The following is a 15,074-nucleotide window of genomic DNA, read 5'->3' on the forward strand; positions in this document are numbered from 1 at the left end:
TGGGCTCTCACCTAAGGTGTGCACCTAAAGTTATAGGAAACCTACATTTAGGATTAGGTGAATGGGCTTTCACTTAAGGTGTGTTCCTAAAAGTCTAGAAGCCTATGTTTTAATTTGTGTTTAAAGTGATTTAAGGTTTTCTATATTTTCCAATCAATTAAATCATCAATCCCCATTTTTATGACTTAACCATTTGAAAATAAGTAAAACAAAATAAAGATAAAGTAGACCCACTTCTAAAACCAGTAAAGTAAAGGGGAAAACAATAAGTGGATCGACCTAAAAGCGTTGAAGTAATAAGCAAATGAAACTTAAAACAGTAAATAAGATTCTCCAAATCCGGCCCCAAAACAATAAATAGAGTTATCAAACTCAACTCCAAATCTGTAGGCAAAACTCTAAAAATCAGTTCCAAAACAGTGCCAAAATGGTGCCCAAGCGGTGTTAAAATTATGTCAAAATTGGCCCACGCGATGCATCCAACAACACAACCACGTTCCAAATAATACCAAATAATTCTCACAACACCCCAAAAGCTCTCACGGCGCTTGCAACAATTTTATTATCACCGAACAACATTTACATAGCCCCAAACGACGACTACAACACCCAAACAACGATCTATAACAGTTTCTAAGCTCCGACAACATTTATAACGGCTAACAGCTTCCCCAAACAGCCATCTATAAAAATGAACATCACCCAAACAGCCATTTAAGTTTCCAATCAGCACTTATGACACAGAAACTAACAAATTCAGCGCCTCGCAGTACTCCTATAACACCTATGACATTCCAAATTATTAACTTCAACACCTCACAGCATTCCTACAGCACCTATGACACAGAAACTATCAAATTCAGCACCTTGCAGCACTCCTTCAGTACCTATGGCACTCCAAATTATTAATTCCAGCAATTGTAAGTTAACTACAGCACTTATATGACCCCGAACAGCGACTACAATACTCAAACAACTTCTATATGAATTCAAACATCAACTTCATGGGTTTAAGCGATAACCACAGCAACCAAACAATCATCCTAAGCTTCCAATCAGCACTCCTACGACCTTCAAACACTCCTAACAGCTCTTAAATATCAATGGACAACAGCCTTGTATCGCAAACGGCTCCCAAACGACAATTTGAAAGCCCAAACAGCACTCCCAAAGCTTTTTCCCAAAGCTTTTAGCTTTTCTAAGTTTCCAACAGCACTATACCCTTCTCCCAGCTCTCAACAGCATTCCTATAGTATCTCTAAACACTCCTAACAACTCTTAAATAGCAATGGACAGCAGCCTTGTATCTCAAACGGCTCCCAAAAACAAGCTCACAAGACGCCCAAAATCAGCACCTATAATAACTCCAAAACAGTGCACAAAATCAGTTCCAATCGGCATCTAAAGTGGTTCCCAAAATAGTGAAAGTATCGATCGAGGACAGCCCCCCAAACCTTAAAGAAAATTACTAAAAATCCGCACCCAACACGGCATGTGAAGCCTCTAAAATTGCAGCAATTAAAACTTTCAAGGAGAATCATAAAGGTTCCCAAAGTATGTATGTTAATTGCTACACGTGTTTGCATACCAAAACCCAATTTTAGTGAAACACAATTAAAGGGATTTTGCATGCACATGACTTAATTCCTACAGTGCGGGATCGAGCGAGCAGTGGCGGGAGACGGGAGAGAAGAGACCGAGCGACTTAGGCTTGGGGAGGAGGCGAGCGAGCGAGCAGAGGTCTTCGACGCAGGGAGGAGCGGGAGAGAATCGGGAAGAAAAGCTCGGGAGCAGCGAATTCAGTCGAATCCCAGAGGAGTAGAGCAAGACGCTCCTCCCTTTTAGAATCGGAGCGGGAGCCGTTATTTTGGAACCGGTTGGGCGGGCAAATAATACCGTTTCCAAATACAGGGGCAGAAAATAAATGGTTTTCCAAATGGAGGGGAGGATTAAATGGAATGTCTTAACACCTGCATTAATTTTGATTAAGACAAAAATTAAATAATTCATTTGAATTTTGAAATTTGAATTTCAAATTCAGGTGAGCTGGTGCCTAGCCCGTGCTCAGCCTGAATCGAACCCGAGTCAAACCTAGGTTGAGTCCGGGCCCGCATCCCGCTAAAGGAGAAAAAAAATGCATCGATTTCCGTGCAAATTGTGCGTGCGCGTAACCCTAACAATATGGGTGTCTTTTCTAGCTTAGGCGGGCGAGTCAATTTAAGCCAAAATTGTGTGTGATGCAACGAGTGCGTTGCTGAGTCACCGAGGGTTAACCTAAGGTCGTTTGATCCTATTGGAACTCATTTTCAGACCCTCTGCATGTTGGTCCTTAGCCCTTGCAACTAGAAGTTGAGTGCTTGGGACCATTCGTGCAAGTTTTCACAAAAATGAGTAAAGAAGCGGTTTGAAGTTCTATGGGAGGTGGGCTCCATTACTAGTCCGCTAGGATGGTCAACCAGGAACTCCTAAGGCTAGATTATGGGTTCTGGGAGTAGGAGACTAAGACCTCACAAAAATGAGGTCAACAACATATAACACATTAAAAACAATATATGTATATGTAAATGACCACAAGAATAATAAAATTTTAACTTAAATATGACATAATATGAATAACAAATAGTCGGCATTGTATCATGGGGTCCATGCCCCCATTTTCAAGCTCAATTGCCAATTTTTTCTTTGATTTGCATGCAGCTTCGTCTGACCAAGCCAAACCATCTTGCCAAACGGGGAAAATAAACCAAGACCTTAGGATCAAATCAAGGCTAGTTAAGCTATTCCTTAACAATATATTCTCTGGATCGACCATATCTGATCGCTAATCTGACATCAACAGGCCAGACAAGTGTCTAACCCCTATAATCGGTGCAACTATTGCATATCATAATTAGTGGGGTTACAAAAATCATTGAAGCCCCAATAAAAATAAAATAAAAAGTTGAAGACTCCTAGTTCTCAGTGATAGGCAAGGTTAGTAGAAGAACAAAACTAAAAACGTCAATATTTATATTGGTCTTAAAAGCTTAAATTGCAAAACTCTTGAGACTTATCCATTTAAAAAGCTTGAAAGGCTGTTCAAGATTAATTCTAAGGCTCATGAGTTATAAAATTCAAAGAACCGTCAGTTCGGTAGTATAGAGTCAAGTGAGATGACGATTACTAAACTTTCAATGCTACTGATAGTTTCCTTAGTAGCAAACCAAAATACATCTTGAGATAGGCTCCCAATCATTATGCCAACTCCAAATCTTCTCAAGTGTAACAAGTATCAGAAGTAATGCCTATCCATCATCCAATGTTTCCACAATCAAAACAAAAATTTATCCATCATCCGCCCTTCCATGTATGAATGAGTTAAATTAAAGCTCACAAAAGAAAAATTTTTATCAAGTGTATCTATATGACCACACTAAAATTTTATGCCAATAATGATGTGACACAACATAACATGACCTAAGCACAAATGTTCGCCAATAGTCAATTCTATAATCTATCGGTTAATTTTATGATTTGTAAGCCTTAAAGCATAGCTGTAAGGTATGAAACCTAGAAGTGGCCCATTCAGCAAGCTTTCACGTAAGTTTATGACGCATTCTTGGACAATATAACTCATATTTGTTGGCAGTGATACTTCAATCAAGCTGGTTTCACTTCCTTAGTTGAATAAAGAGACCAAGGTGCATGGCAATCTGAATGATGAATTCATGAGATCTTAATAGGGTGCCATCATTCTCCCATCATCCACTATGAGCCAACAACGATATACATTTTCAAACTACTGCTATTAAAATCAAAACATCATAGAGCCTATAAACTATCCTTAATCAAATGCACTCCTTCACAACAGATGGACAATTAAACATAGTAGCTTCCATCTTTAAGAACCCTTGAAGGATATGATAAAGTCCTCCCAATAGTTCAAAACCTCCGGTTAATGTATAACCTAATATCAAACCTATCTTCTAAAATCACTCCGAAACAATTTAAATCTAATAAAACTGGTTCGGAATTTAGAGCCTTAAGTGGGTCACCTATAATAAACCCGAGAATAATACAATCAACAAAAGGTTAAACTTCGTTAAAATATAATGTCAGATATTGCTCGAGTATAATCAAGTCAAACAAATCAGGCCGTACAATAGTCTCAACCTAGGTCAAAATCTTAAAAGCAGTAAAAACAAAGATGACAATTTCCAGGTAACTACAGTTATAGCAAAAGTAAGACACCTAAAAAAATAAAAATTTAACATTACCAAAGGTAAGAAATCACAACTTTTGAACCAGGATAAAAAATCAGTAATGCAATTTGGGAAGAGACGGAGAAAAGCAATATGTTAATTGGCAAAAGTTAAAGGGGTGGCAGTACTGGTGAATTTTTACTTCAAGAATTAACAGTTATTCTGTTGCATAAATTAATATTGCATGCTAGTTTTAAAAAATAGAGAAAGCAAGAACCTTTGAGCCATATGTGCAATAGTAATGCAATTAACATATGAAACAGAAAAGAGGCATGCAGAACTAAAACATTATGTTACATAACGAAAAGAATATACAAGCACTGTCTAGATATAATAATAGGTAAATATGGGTAGTATAAAATCACAATTGTCCAGTTAAAATATGTACCCATAACAATCTTCTCAAGCTCAAATAGTCAAATGCATAATATTTTATAGAGTAAAGTGTCAAAATAGTTAATGGGGTTATTTTAGTCTTATAGTCTATAAAAGTGTCGAATTAGTTCTTCAAATTGAGGTTGAAATAGCCCTTCGTGGAAAATATTTTAGCCCATATTAAAAGAGTCTAGCGACTAAATTGACGCTTGTATAGACTTTGGGAATAAAATGGCCTCCAACAAAGAATCAAGAGATTGTTTTGACACTTTTCTCATATTTTATACTTCAAACAAAAAAAGAGTCGACTGATTCTAACATTTGATTCCATAAACATGTTATTTCTTAAAGACCCCAAGAGGATTTCTTTTAACATGTTTGTTAACTACTTTTTAGATTTTTTTACCACATTTTAGGTGTTGCTTCCCTCGGAGGTAAGAGATCAGCCCTAGACAAAAAGTATTTTTATAGCGTATTATTGATCTATAAACATGGAGATTGGTAGTCATTAACACTGTTTATAATAATATTATTAGGACTTTAGAAATGTGAGAATAATAATACATTAAGTAAAATACTTTAAACCTTCTCTAAAGTAGTTTGTTTCCCTAGACATGATTAAAGCAAAAAAAAAATGACAACTCTTTTATAAATATCAACTAAGAGATGAAAAAACGAGAAACTCAACACATAAAATAAGTGCTAGAAGGGGGAAAAAAAGAGAATTGTCTATAATAAGCAAGTTCTATCGCATATTTTCTAAAGAAAGTATTCAGCAAATACTAAACAAATGGTGGTAAAATTAAAATGGAGCCGTCAGAGACTAATGGCCTATTTGGGATCACTTTTATTTTTATTTCAAAATTTTATTTTTATTTTTTTTGTTTATGCTTTGATTTGAATCAAAACATGTTTGGTTATTTCATTAAAAGATGATTGCTTTAAAAACACTGAAAAACATATAAGTTTTTTTGAGTGTTCTCAAAAATATGTAAAAAACAAACTAATCAAACATGTTTTTAAAAGCAAAACAAAAATAACAAAAACATAAATAAAATCGATTCCAAACAAGCCCTAAGAGATCAGAGAACCAGTAAACACGACATGGATAAAGATATAGCAATGATAGATTTACAAATTTTGAGTACAAACCCATTAATTCGGTATCTTTCCCTTACATCCATCAGATGCGGAGATGTGAAAAGACCAGTTTGTAGGCCACATTCCCTCAAAATAGCTTCAGAAAATGTGCACGTTGAACCCTGAAATATTATTTATGTAAGAACAACTATAACTAACAATGGTCAAAATCATAACTTCTATTGTTATGTAATAAAGATTGCTCAACAGAGTAACAGGATAAGCACACCCCAAGAGAATATTCAATATTTTTATGAATGTAAAAGAAATTTCTCAGGAATAGTCCATTAAAAATGAAAACGGAAAAATCAATGTTTCAAGATTGAACTATGAGTATAACACAGAAGAAACAAAAAGAAAAAATAACTTTACTCGGTTATTTGGCACAGAAGAAATGGTATCAAACACATACATTTCATTTATCATGCTTGAAGTGGGAAAAACCAAGTTTACCTAATCAACGAGAAAAGGATATATATGCATATTTACTTGGCTCTCGCTTGAAAAGATTTTGGTGTAAAAAGAGTGTAGCGCTCCTAATGTTCAAAAAATTTATCAACTTGGTGTATTGATTTCAAAATATAGAACTTTACACTACCAGAACTCACATAGGAGTGAAAATGAAAAATAATCCAAGATTAAAAGTAGAATATGATCTTAGTTACAAATATAGCAATAGAGACCTTATTTGTTGGCTCAAGATTTTGAGCTGATCTGATCCACTTCCTAGTGTGCCGTGTTCAACTTAAGCCTCTAGTGTTCCACCCTCAAAACAAGTGATATCATATCTAATGATTTTGGCTAAGATCAAGTGGTTCATATGATTTTTAGGTCCCATAGAATGGTCCAGCAAATTTTAAAAATATATGACTGCCATGAAGGTTCCACGAGATTAATTGAGTGTTTGATGAATGCACTTGAAAGCGGGAATAAGACTAGAAGTAAAAAATACCACCCCATATCTAACTTGAGCCCTTGGGTTAATGTATGTCAATCTACCGGTGCTCCACTAATATTAGCACTACAAAAAGAATATAGCTCAACATTTTGACTCATTCATAAAGGATGATAGCAATACAAAGAGCTACATATCCAAACCCAAAAGAGATAAAATAAGTGCTCTGTCATATTGGTCTTCCAACACTAGCAGTTTGAATTAGAAGTTCACATTGCTTCACCACCGTTATCAAATGTTCATTTCTTGCAGAGGACACACATAAATTTTTAGTTAAAATTAACATAATTAGTCACATTATCAACATATCCTCATGTTGAGAGTAGGGCTATAATTGAGCCAAGTCGAGCTGAGTATATCATAGTACAAACTTGGTTGGGTGTAATTATAATTTGTTCATATTCGGTTTGAGCTTGTGTCGAGCTTTTATATATTGGTTAAGCTTGACTTGATTACATTTTCCAATGTTTGAACTTGATTTGTACTTGATTTTTTTTATAAAAAGTGAACGAGCATTTAAACTAGTTAATAAACAAGCTAAAAATTCAAATGAGTATCTAGATTTTCATATAAGAAAATCAATAAATAATTTTACAAATCTGATCACACCTACTAATTAATCGATTATAAACTCTTTAAAAATAAAAGGAAACTCATGAATCAAGATCACATAAGATGTAATCTCTCACATAATAGCATGATCATACTTCTAAGTTTGCACTCAACTCTAACATTTAGATGTAGGTGTTGGTTTTCCTATAATGATACGCCCTTGTCATTTTCCTAACTCTTTTGGATAATTTTGTAGATGTTTTTTATATTAAGTTGTTGCATCTTCCATATTTTTAATCATATATAACTTATAATAATTGCACTGCACTTTCTCAACATCACTTTTTAATCGGGTAGGATTTATGAGCGCAGTGGAAAAGAGATATACAAGAGACTAGAGTTTGAGAGATCCTTGCACACTGCTACCTCATCCCTGCCTTCCATGCTTGCATGCCCTAACAACTCAAGGTTTCACATGTTTTGAGTGAAACCGGGAGACTCAAAACTGTGAGAGGCCAGAGGGAAAGTGAGGTTTGTGTAGGTTTAAAGATAATTTTAAGGGGCAGTTCATACATAACAGATAAGTGTTATCTATTTTCACATCTAACAGCTAAATTTTAATAAAATAAAAAAAATCATTAATAATTATATATTAATAAAATAAATATATAATTAATAATTAATAAAAAAATATTATTAATATAATAATACATTACCATTAAATCAATAATTAATAAAATTCTAGTTAATTAAATTTTATTCAAATAATATATTGTATATAATACGAGTTATCATCAAACTTAATATCGAGCATTTAACGAGTTACTTGTTAAATAAAGAATGAGTTTGTTCGTGAACATAAATGAATAAGTTCAATTATGTTCATGTTTAGTTCATTGAAGCTTCGAGCTTTCAAAAATTATTCAAGCTTGTTTATTTACTAATTTAAAAGAACATGACCGAGTTTTAATCAAGCGGAGTTCTTGTTGTTCGTCAAGTGTATTGGTTCATTTATAACCCTAGTTGAGAGGATGTAACACTGTGTATCTTTATTCATAAGAGGATCTCCTATTTACAATAGAAAAAATAATTTGATGCCCAAAAGGTCCACGATATTAACAAATAATTACTAGCCATAATAAAACAAATTTTTTAATACAAAATACATGTTGGCCTTCATAATCAAGTTAATAAAAGTATATCAGTTAACTTCTGCATTTTGCATATCTTTGAAAATTGAAAAGAATTATGAAATTTAGAAATATATCTACAAATTATTTTAAGCTAGAGATCTTCTTTGATTGTTCAACATCTAAAATAAAATGACAATCGACTTCACTGTATTTAATTCTTGAATGAAATGTTGCATCAATAACAATTTAGATAGCTATAGAACTATATGGTTATTCCATCAAAAACAAAATTCCATTAGACAAGTTTTGACCCACATACTCCCAACAGTGGAGTTCATCATGGCACTATATTCTGTATTCACGCTAGACCTAAACACCATAGCGCTTATCATTCATCTGCCTGTAAGTCAGGTTCAACAGTTATGCAATACTCAAATCTAAATTTTCTATCATCAATAGGCATAGCACAAATAGATTAAGAGAATGCTTCCATATTGGCATGACCACTACAAGAGTAAGGAAATCAATTCTCTAGAGATCTCTTGATGCATGAGAGGATACGAAAAATGTCTTCTAAAATATTTTTATTTGGTAGCTTGCATGTGCATATGTCCAATTTCCACAACAAGAAATAGTTGTTGGAGTGATAATAAGGCAGATCAATTTACAGACTAACCTTTGATAACAGAAAGTGCCCTTAAACAATTTTTCTACATTAGCAGTAGTCTGAGTGTCCATAAGAATGATGGTAAGTTTGTACCATAAAAGACCTGTTCTAATAGAGAACAATAGTACATTTCCATCGGGATAGTGAAGAAAAAGTTTTCCTTTAGTCTAACTTGTTACCAAAAAAAATCATTGGTGCGACACAAACCCTTTGTGAAGATAATGCTTAACCTTAATAACCCTGAATCACTTTCTGTAAGATAATGTTGTCAACATAGACAAACAAAATAGCAGAGCCTGAAGGTTTGTATCTCACAAAAATAAAGATCAGCAGTGCTAATACGAAAGCTAGCAACTAGGATTTTATAAAGCATTTCAATTCATATGCAAGAATTTTGCATAACACTACAAATAGGGCTGTCAAAACGGCTCGTTGTTTGTGAACAGCTCGTGTTTGGCTCGTTAAGAAGCTCATTTTCGGCTCATTCGCTAAGTTAGCGAGCCGAACACGAACAACACGAACAAATATTTGTTCATTCGTGTTTGACTCGTTTTGACTCGAAATACTATTAATCAATTATATATATATATATCTTTGATGAGTAGTATTTTTAAAAAAATTAATTGACTACAAGGCTACACAGATTTATAATCAATTAAAAGTATTAATGAAGAAAATAGAATAAAAACTATTAACTTAGATTCAAATGATGTTTTAAATGTTGCCCCAATCTTTAACATCTTATAACTACGTGATTAGGATTGTCAAAACGACTCATTGTTTGTGAACGGCTCGTGTTCGGCTCTTTAAGCAAACGAACCGAACATGAACACACTTGTTGAGCTCGAAGTATAAACGAGCCGAACACGAGTTGAGCATTGGCTCCCCCCTACACCCCTAACTACAAAAGACCTTGTAAAGCTTAAGGAATTTGGTCTCCACTCTAGAAACATATCACGGAGGTCATTTCACGTAAACAACTTTCATAAGGTCATCATAAAGAAAGGCATTACTAAATGCATTTATAAGAATGATCATCCATTATTTAAGACAGCACATAATAGAATTGGGACATAATTAATTCCAACAATGGGTGAGAAAAAAATCAAAATAATCACACAAAGATGTGAGTAAAATCTTTTACAACCAAGCATGCTTTGTACCTATCAATAGATTCATCAAATTAAAATTTTATGGTTGGGGCCCATTGGCAAGGAACTAGTTTAATGACAGACGGAAGAGAAACAAACACCCTACTGTGTTGATTTGAAGTAGTCATTTCAGTATCCATAGCATGTTTCCTTAGAAAATGTTGCAAGGCCACTTGGTATGTCTTTGCAATTGAAATTGCGGACAAAGATATAACAAAATAATGGAAAAAATATCAAGGGTCATGCAGAACTAAATAAAATGATTAGTACATGATCATTTACCTTTCTGAATAATGAATTTGGCATCCATAGCATGTTTCCATTGAAGAAGTTGCAAGTTCATTTGGTATTTCTTTGCAATACAATATTGAGGACAAAGATACAACGAAATAAAGTAAAATAGGGGAAAAATGACAAGGACAACCCAAAACTAAATAAAATGATTAGTGCATGGTCATTTACCTCTCATTATAGCAACTAGAGGACAACTAACTCATTACAAAACAGATGATCAATCAATTGAGTCTACTAGGTTGTTTATGGGAACTATAAAGAGAGTAGTATGATAAAAAATTAGTGAAGGAGATAATAGCTTAGTGATCCAAAAAACACAACTAAAGGTGGTTTGAAGATTGGAATTATGGAACCTACCATCATTTGAGATTGCACATGTTTAAAAGAAGAATAAAGGCCAAAGAAAAAATTTAGTAGACCAAAATATCCTCATATTATTGTCAAACCTTTGCCTTTGCGGACAGAAAAAAAAGTACTATAAAGACTATGAAACGTTCAAGACTTAACCATCCAAGTGAGAATGCCATGATCAATTTACTATCATTTGGAAACCTTGACAGTATATTAATGGGAATAAAAGGAGATGCATCAAGGTGGAGAATTTGTCAATAAAGCCAGAAATAAAATTCAACCACTAGAGATAACTGGCACCGTTAAATTATATAGAGAAACCAATGTTCTTGTATAAGATAAAGCTGAAGTAGAAAGAAGATTTCATATCATTGACTTTAAATCAAAGAAAAGTTTCAACCATTGGTTGTGTGCAGAGGTTGGTAAAAGAGAGCATGTAAATGAAAAAAAAAGCAAGACCAAAACAAAGGATGGGGAGCAAGCAAAGTGGGCATGCATAGGTATAGTGGTGTGAATAATTGGCATAAGCAATATAGACACACTAAGCGTGAGCAAACTGCACTGGCATTAAGCATGGGCATGTAGGATGCGAGAGCGAGGGCCCATGCAACGAGTGCGCAGAGCATTAGTTCAAGCATGAAAACAGGGGGCTTAGGCATGAGGGTGAGTTTCATGAGCAACAAGAATCATAGGAACACGGCAAAAGCAGAGGGCCAATACAAAAAAGTGATAAAGCATCAATTGGGAAGGCAATAAGAATTTTCTAGCTTTCAAACTAAATTGAGAGAAATAGATTTATGTGTCGTTATACATTGAAGGATCTCGCATTCATAATAAGAGAGTGCAATGCCTAACAGGAAAACCAAATTAACAAGGGCTACTAGTCATAATAAATCAACTTCCTTGATAAAAAAATATAACACAAACACCTCAAAAGACAACATCATAAAGAAGCCAAGAAATTATCTTACATCAGATCAAATCAAAAATTTAAGTTTAATTATTGGTACCAATCAAAATGCATGCACAAAAAATTGCATTATTTAAAAAAAAAAACTAAAATGTTCTCAGTATTTACACTGATAAATACTTACCTTCCCCTTTGTTCCAGCAATATGGATAATCTTAAGACTAGCTATATGTTGGTCCAAACCTAAAGCCTGGAAAAACAAATCAAATTACTTCACTTGTACAATAATACTATAAAATGCAAACAGAGTAATCTTAAGACCAGCAATACGTCGATACAAACCAAAAGCCTATAAAAACAAAGCAATTTACTTGCACATGAATACTACAAAAATGCAGAGAAAAAGATTAATATAAAAAGCCAAACAATATTATTAATTAAATGTGGAAAAAACAACAATAAGGGTTAAAAATCATTTGTATGATTTTCAATAAGCACCATTATTAATATAAGTCAAAGTCCACCCCCACCCTAAGAAAAACTCACATTCGCTCATAAGCCCATATCATTGTGGTTACATAAAGGATTGGAAGAAAAACTATTACCATGAATGAAAAATTAATACCATGATATGTATAAAATTGGCTTTCCATTAAGTTAGTGAACCTCCACTAAAAGTTGGCAGCTAGTCGCTAAGTGACTGAGAGCAACGAAAGCAATACACAGGTAGAAACTAATTGTTAACAACTAGACTCTAACTTAATAGCTAGTTGTCAACTACTTACTGAATCTCCAACAAGATACCTTTTTGTGTAGAATGACTATATTTTCTAGTCAGGATTGCTAGATTTTTTTTTTTTTTTTTCAATTTTAGAGGCACACCGTGAGTTGTTTTACTCTTACAGCATAAAAACATGAATAATTCCATTAAAATTACTTTTAAAAAAAAAGAAAATTTTGGGGTATCAAGGAAAATCTTAGAGAAAAAATCTAATAGTTCATCAATCATCAAAATTCCTTAAGCAAAACTATTGTAAAATTGTCTTTCAATCTTTTAGTTTGTATTTATGCATTGCGTTCTATTATCATGCAATCACTGTACAAAAGATCTATTGCTCTTTTAACTACTATTGATAACTTTAGTCACCACCAAAATCTTATAAGACTTTAAATAAGATTCTTAAAATTTCTAAACGTTGGATTAGAGGGGTAATCTTATCCATAACCAAGGAGAATGTGTTTTTCCCCTTTGAAATTTTTTATAGTTTCTCAACATATTAATCAATAAGGGAGTGAACTGGTAACGTAATTGCATGCTAGGAGATGCTTAGGGACGGGCCAAACTAAATAAATATTATCATATTTGCTCTCTAGCTAGATTTATACAAAATTATTTGTTTTGCTTACATTCTAGTGATGTTTTGGATGTTTATAAGATCACATGCTAATATTGCAAAGTTATCCTAATTTTGAATCTCAGATTGCTATACTATTCATTAGCTTTGTGTCATTACAATAAACATAAAATTTTGTATAATCAACTAGAACTTGCTCTACATATTATTGTGTTGATCCAAGTATTACGCGCTCATATGTTTATCTATTACATTAACACTAATACTATGCTCTAAATTCATCATTACCATTGTCCATAGCATTAAAGATATCATTATCATAATTGTGCATATTGAGGAAACTTATTATATGTTTCTTGGAATTTATTTATTGTCGAAGCCTAATACCTAGTGTGATTAAAAAAATTTACTAAATTCGTGCTTACTTGATTACATCACTTCCATATCATTCAAGCTTCAATACATAGTATTCTCTTGTTAATATCTGCTCAGGTTGACTTGATCAAATTTTGTTATATATAATATATTGTATTTTATACGTTTCCGCTATGTATTATATCTATATTATATCTAACATGCTTACTATGTGGATTGAATTAGTCAAATTTCACAAGGAAATTCTAAAATGTGAAAAGTGCATGCTCAATTCAACCTCCTCTCCTCTTGGTGTATCTTAAAGTAATAAAACAATCTTTATTTTTTAAAATTAGCCGGCTTTAACAAAAGCTAAAAGCAAGAAATTAATGAGTACATACAATATAACTATCAACTCATCTGGATTTTGCTGAATTTGATAAAAAAATTAGCCCACATGTTCACATGTTCTACCATTTGATACCTAAGATACTGACTTCAGAGTAGCATGCTTTAATATATGGTAGTTCTTTAGGAATCAGAACAAAAATACAATTAAGAAAATGACAGTTAGGATGCAAAACTTGAGATTTTAAAAATTAAGAAAAAGCCATAAAATGGTTATCATGTTAGGCCACTGGGACATCCTAAGGCAACCTATTGTTGGTTGTAGATAAAACTCGGATTTAGTCAAGGCAAACCCTTCCATGGCCCATATACTCATGTGCTCAGGTGTACCTTTTTTTCTTCTTTTGTTTTTCATTTTTTATATGGAATGCCTTGCTTACTCATGGGATGAAAGTATTAAAACTAAAAATAAGATACCCCAATTGAAATAAAAAATACCTGAAGATACCCAAACATCTGATCAAATTTTTCAGTCCTTTTTGATCCATTTCCACGTTTCCGTTTAGTGATTAGAGAGGAAAGGGCCTCCATGGCAGCTTCATATGAGGAGGAAAGTAAATCTTGTTGCTGACAATCAAGAAGTCCATTAGTTCCCATTTCCAGATATTGCAAACCTAGATCGGCTCTTTCTTGGGTCCTGTAGAGCAAGGAAAAAAAACAGCACACAAATTTCTGTGAGATTTTCTAATGTAAGAAAGCCAATGTCAAAATTAATGAATTAAAAGTAATTTAATACAATATAGTCATCTAAAATAGAGAAGTCTAAAGGTTAGACAGAACAGTAAGCAAACCATTTTGAAACTTTTATCCAATTTTTGAGCAAGTAGACCCAGTGATTCTAGAGGAATCATCAATCATATATTAAAATAGTAAGACCTTAAGTAAAAGCATAATTGAGACACCAAAGAAAGCTATTGTTATAAGAAGGAAAAGGTAAGTGATAATATTTAAAAAAATCACAAATAGGACAGTCAAGCTTTCATAGAGATGAGGAGACATGCAAATAAAAAAAATTGCAGTCTTCTATTGCTGTTTTTCCATAACTGTTGTGTTCTTCTGATTCTCGTTACACTCACATTAATTTATACATACAATCCTGAGAACCTTTTGAGAACCCTAAAAATGATTCAGCTAAAGGCTTGGAGGATGAAGCCAATACTTTCCAAAGTCCACATCAGATGCTTTTGT

The 15,074-nt window shown here is 33.3% G+C and overlaps 1 protein-coding gene across 5 annotated transcripts in view; it reads right to left on the reverse strand.

The window, feature by feature from the left end:
- The window catches only part of LOC110028320 (folylpolyglutamate synthase-like), a 63,107-nt gene that overhangs the window by 44,335 nt on the left and 3,698 nt on the right, over window positions 1-15,074 (reverse strand). For all 5 annotated transcript variants that reach the window (XM_020730125.1, XM_020730123.1, XM_020730122.1 and 2 more), the window contains 3 exons: window positions 14,325-14,523; window positions 11,954-12,019; window positions 5,769-5,878 (listed from right to left, as the gene is read on the reverse strand). In XM_020730125.1, the coding sequence (XP_020585784.1) occupies window positions 5,769-5,878; window positions 11,954-12,019; window positions 14,325-14,523 (375 nt within the window). The remainder of the gene's footprint in view (window positions 1-5,768; window positions 5,879-11,953; window positions 12,020-14,324; window positions 14,524-15,074) is intronic.

Source organism: Phalaenopsis equestris, unplaced genomic scaffold (genome assembly GCF_001263595.1).
Source record: "Phalaenopsis equestris unplaced genomic scaffold, ASM126359v1 Scaffold000511, whole genome shotgun sequence".
In the NCBI taxonomy this organism is placed as follows: Eukaryota; Viridiplantae; Streptophyta; class Magnoliopsida; order Asparagales; family Orchidaceae; genus Phalaenopsis; species Phalaenopsis equestris.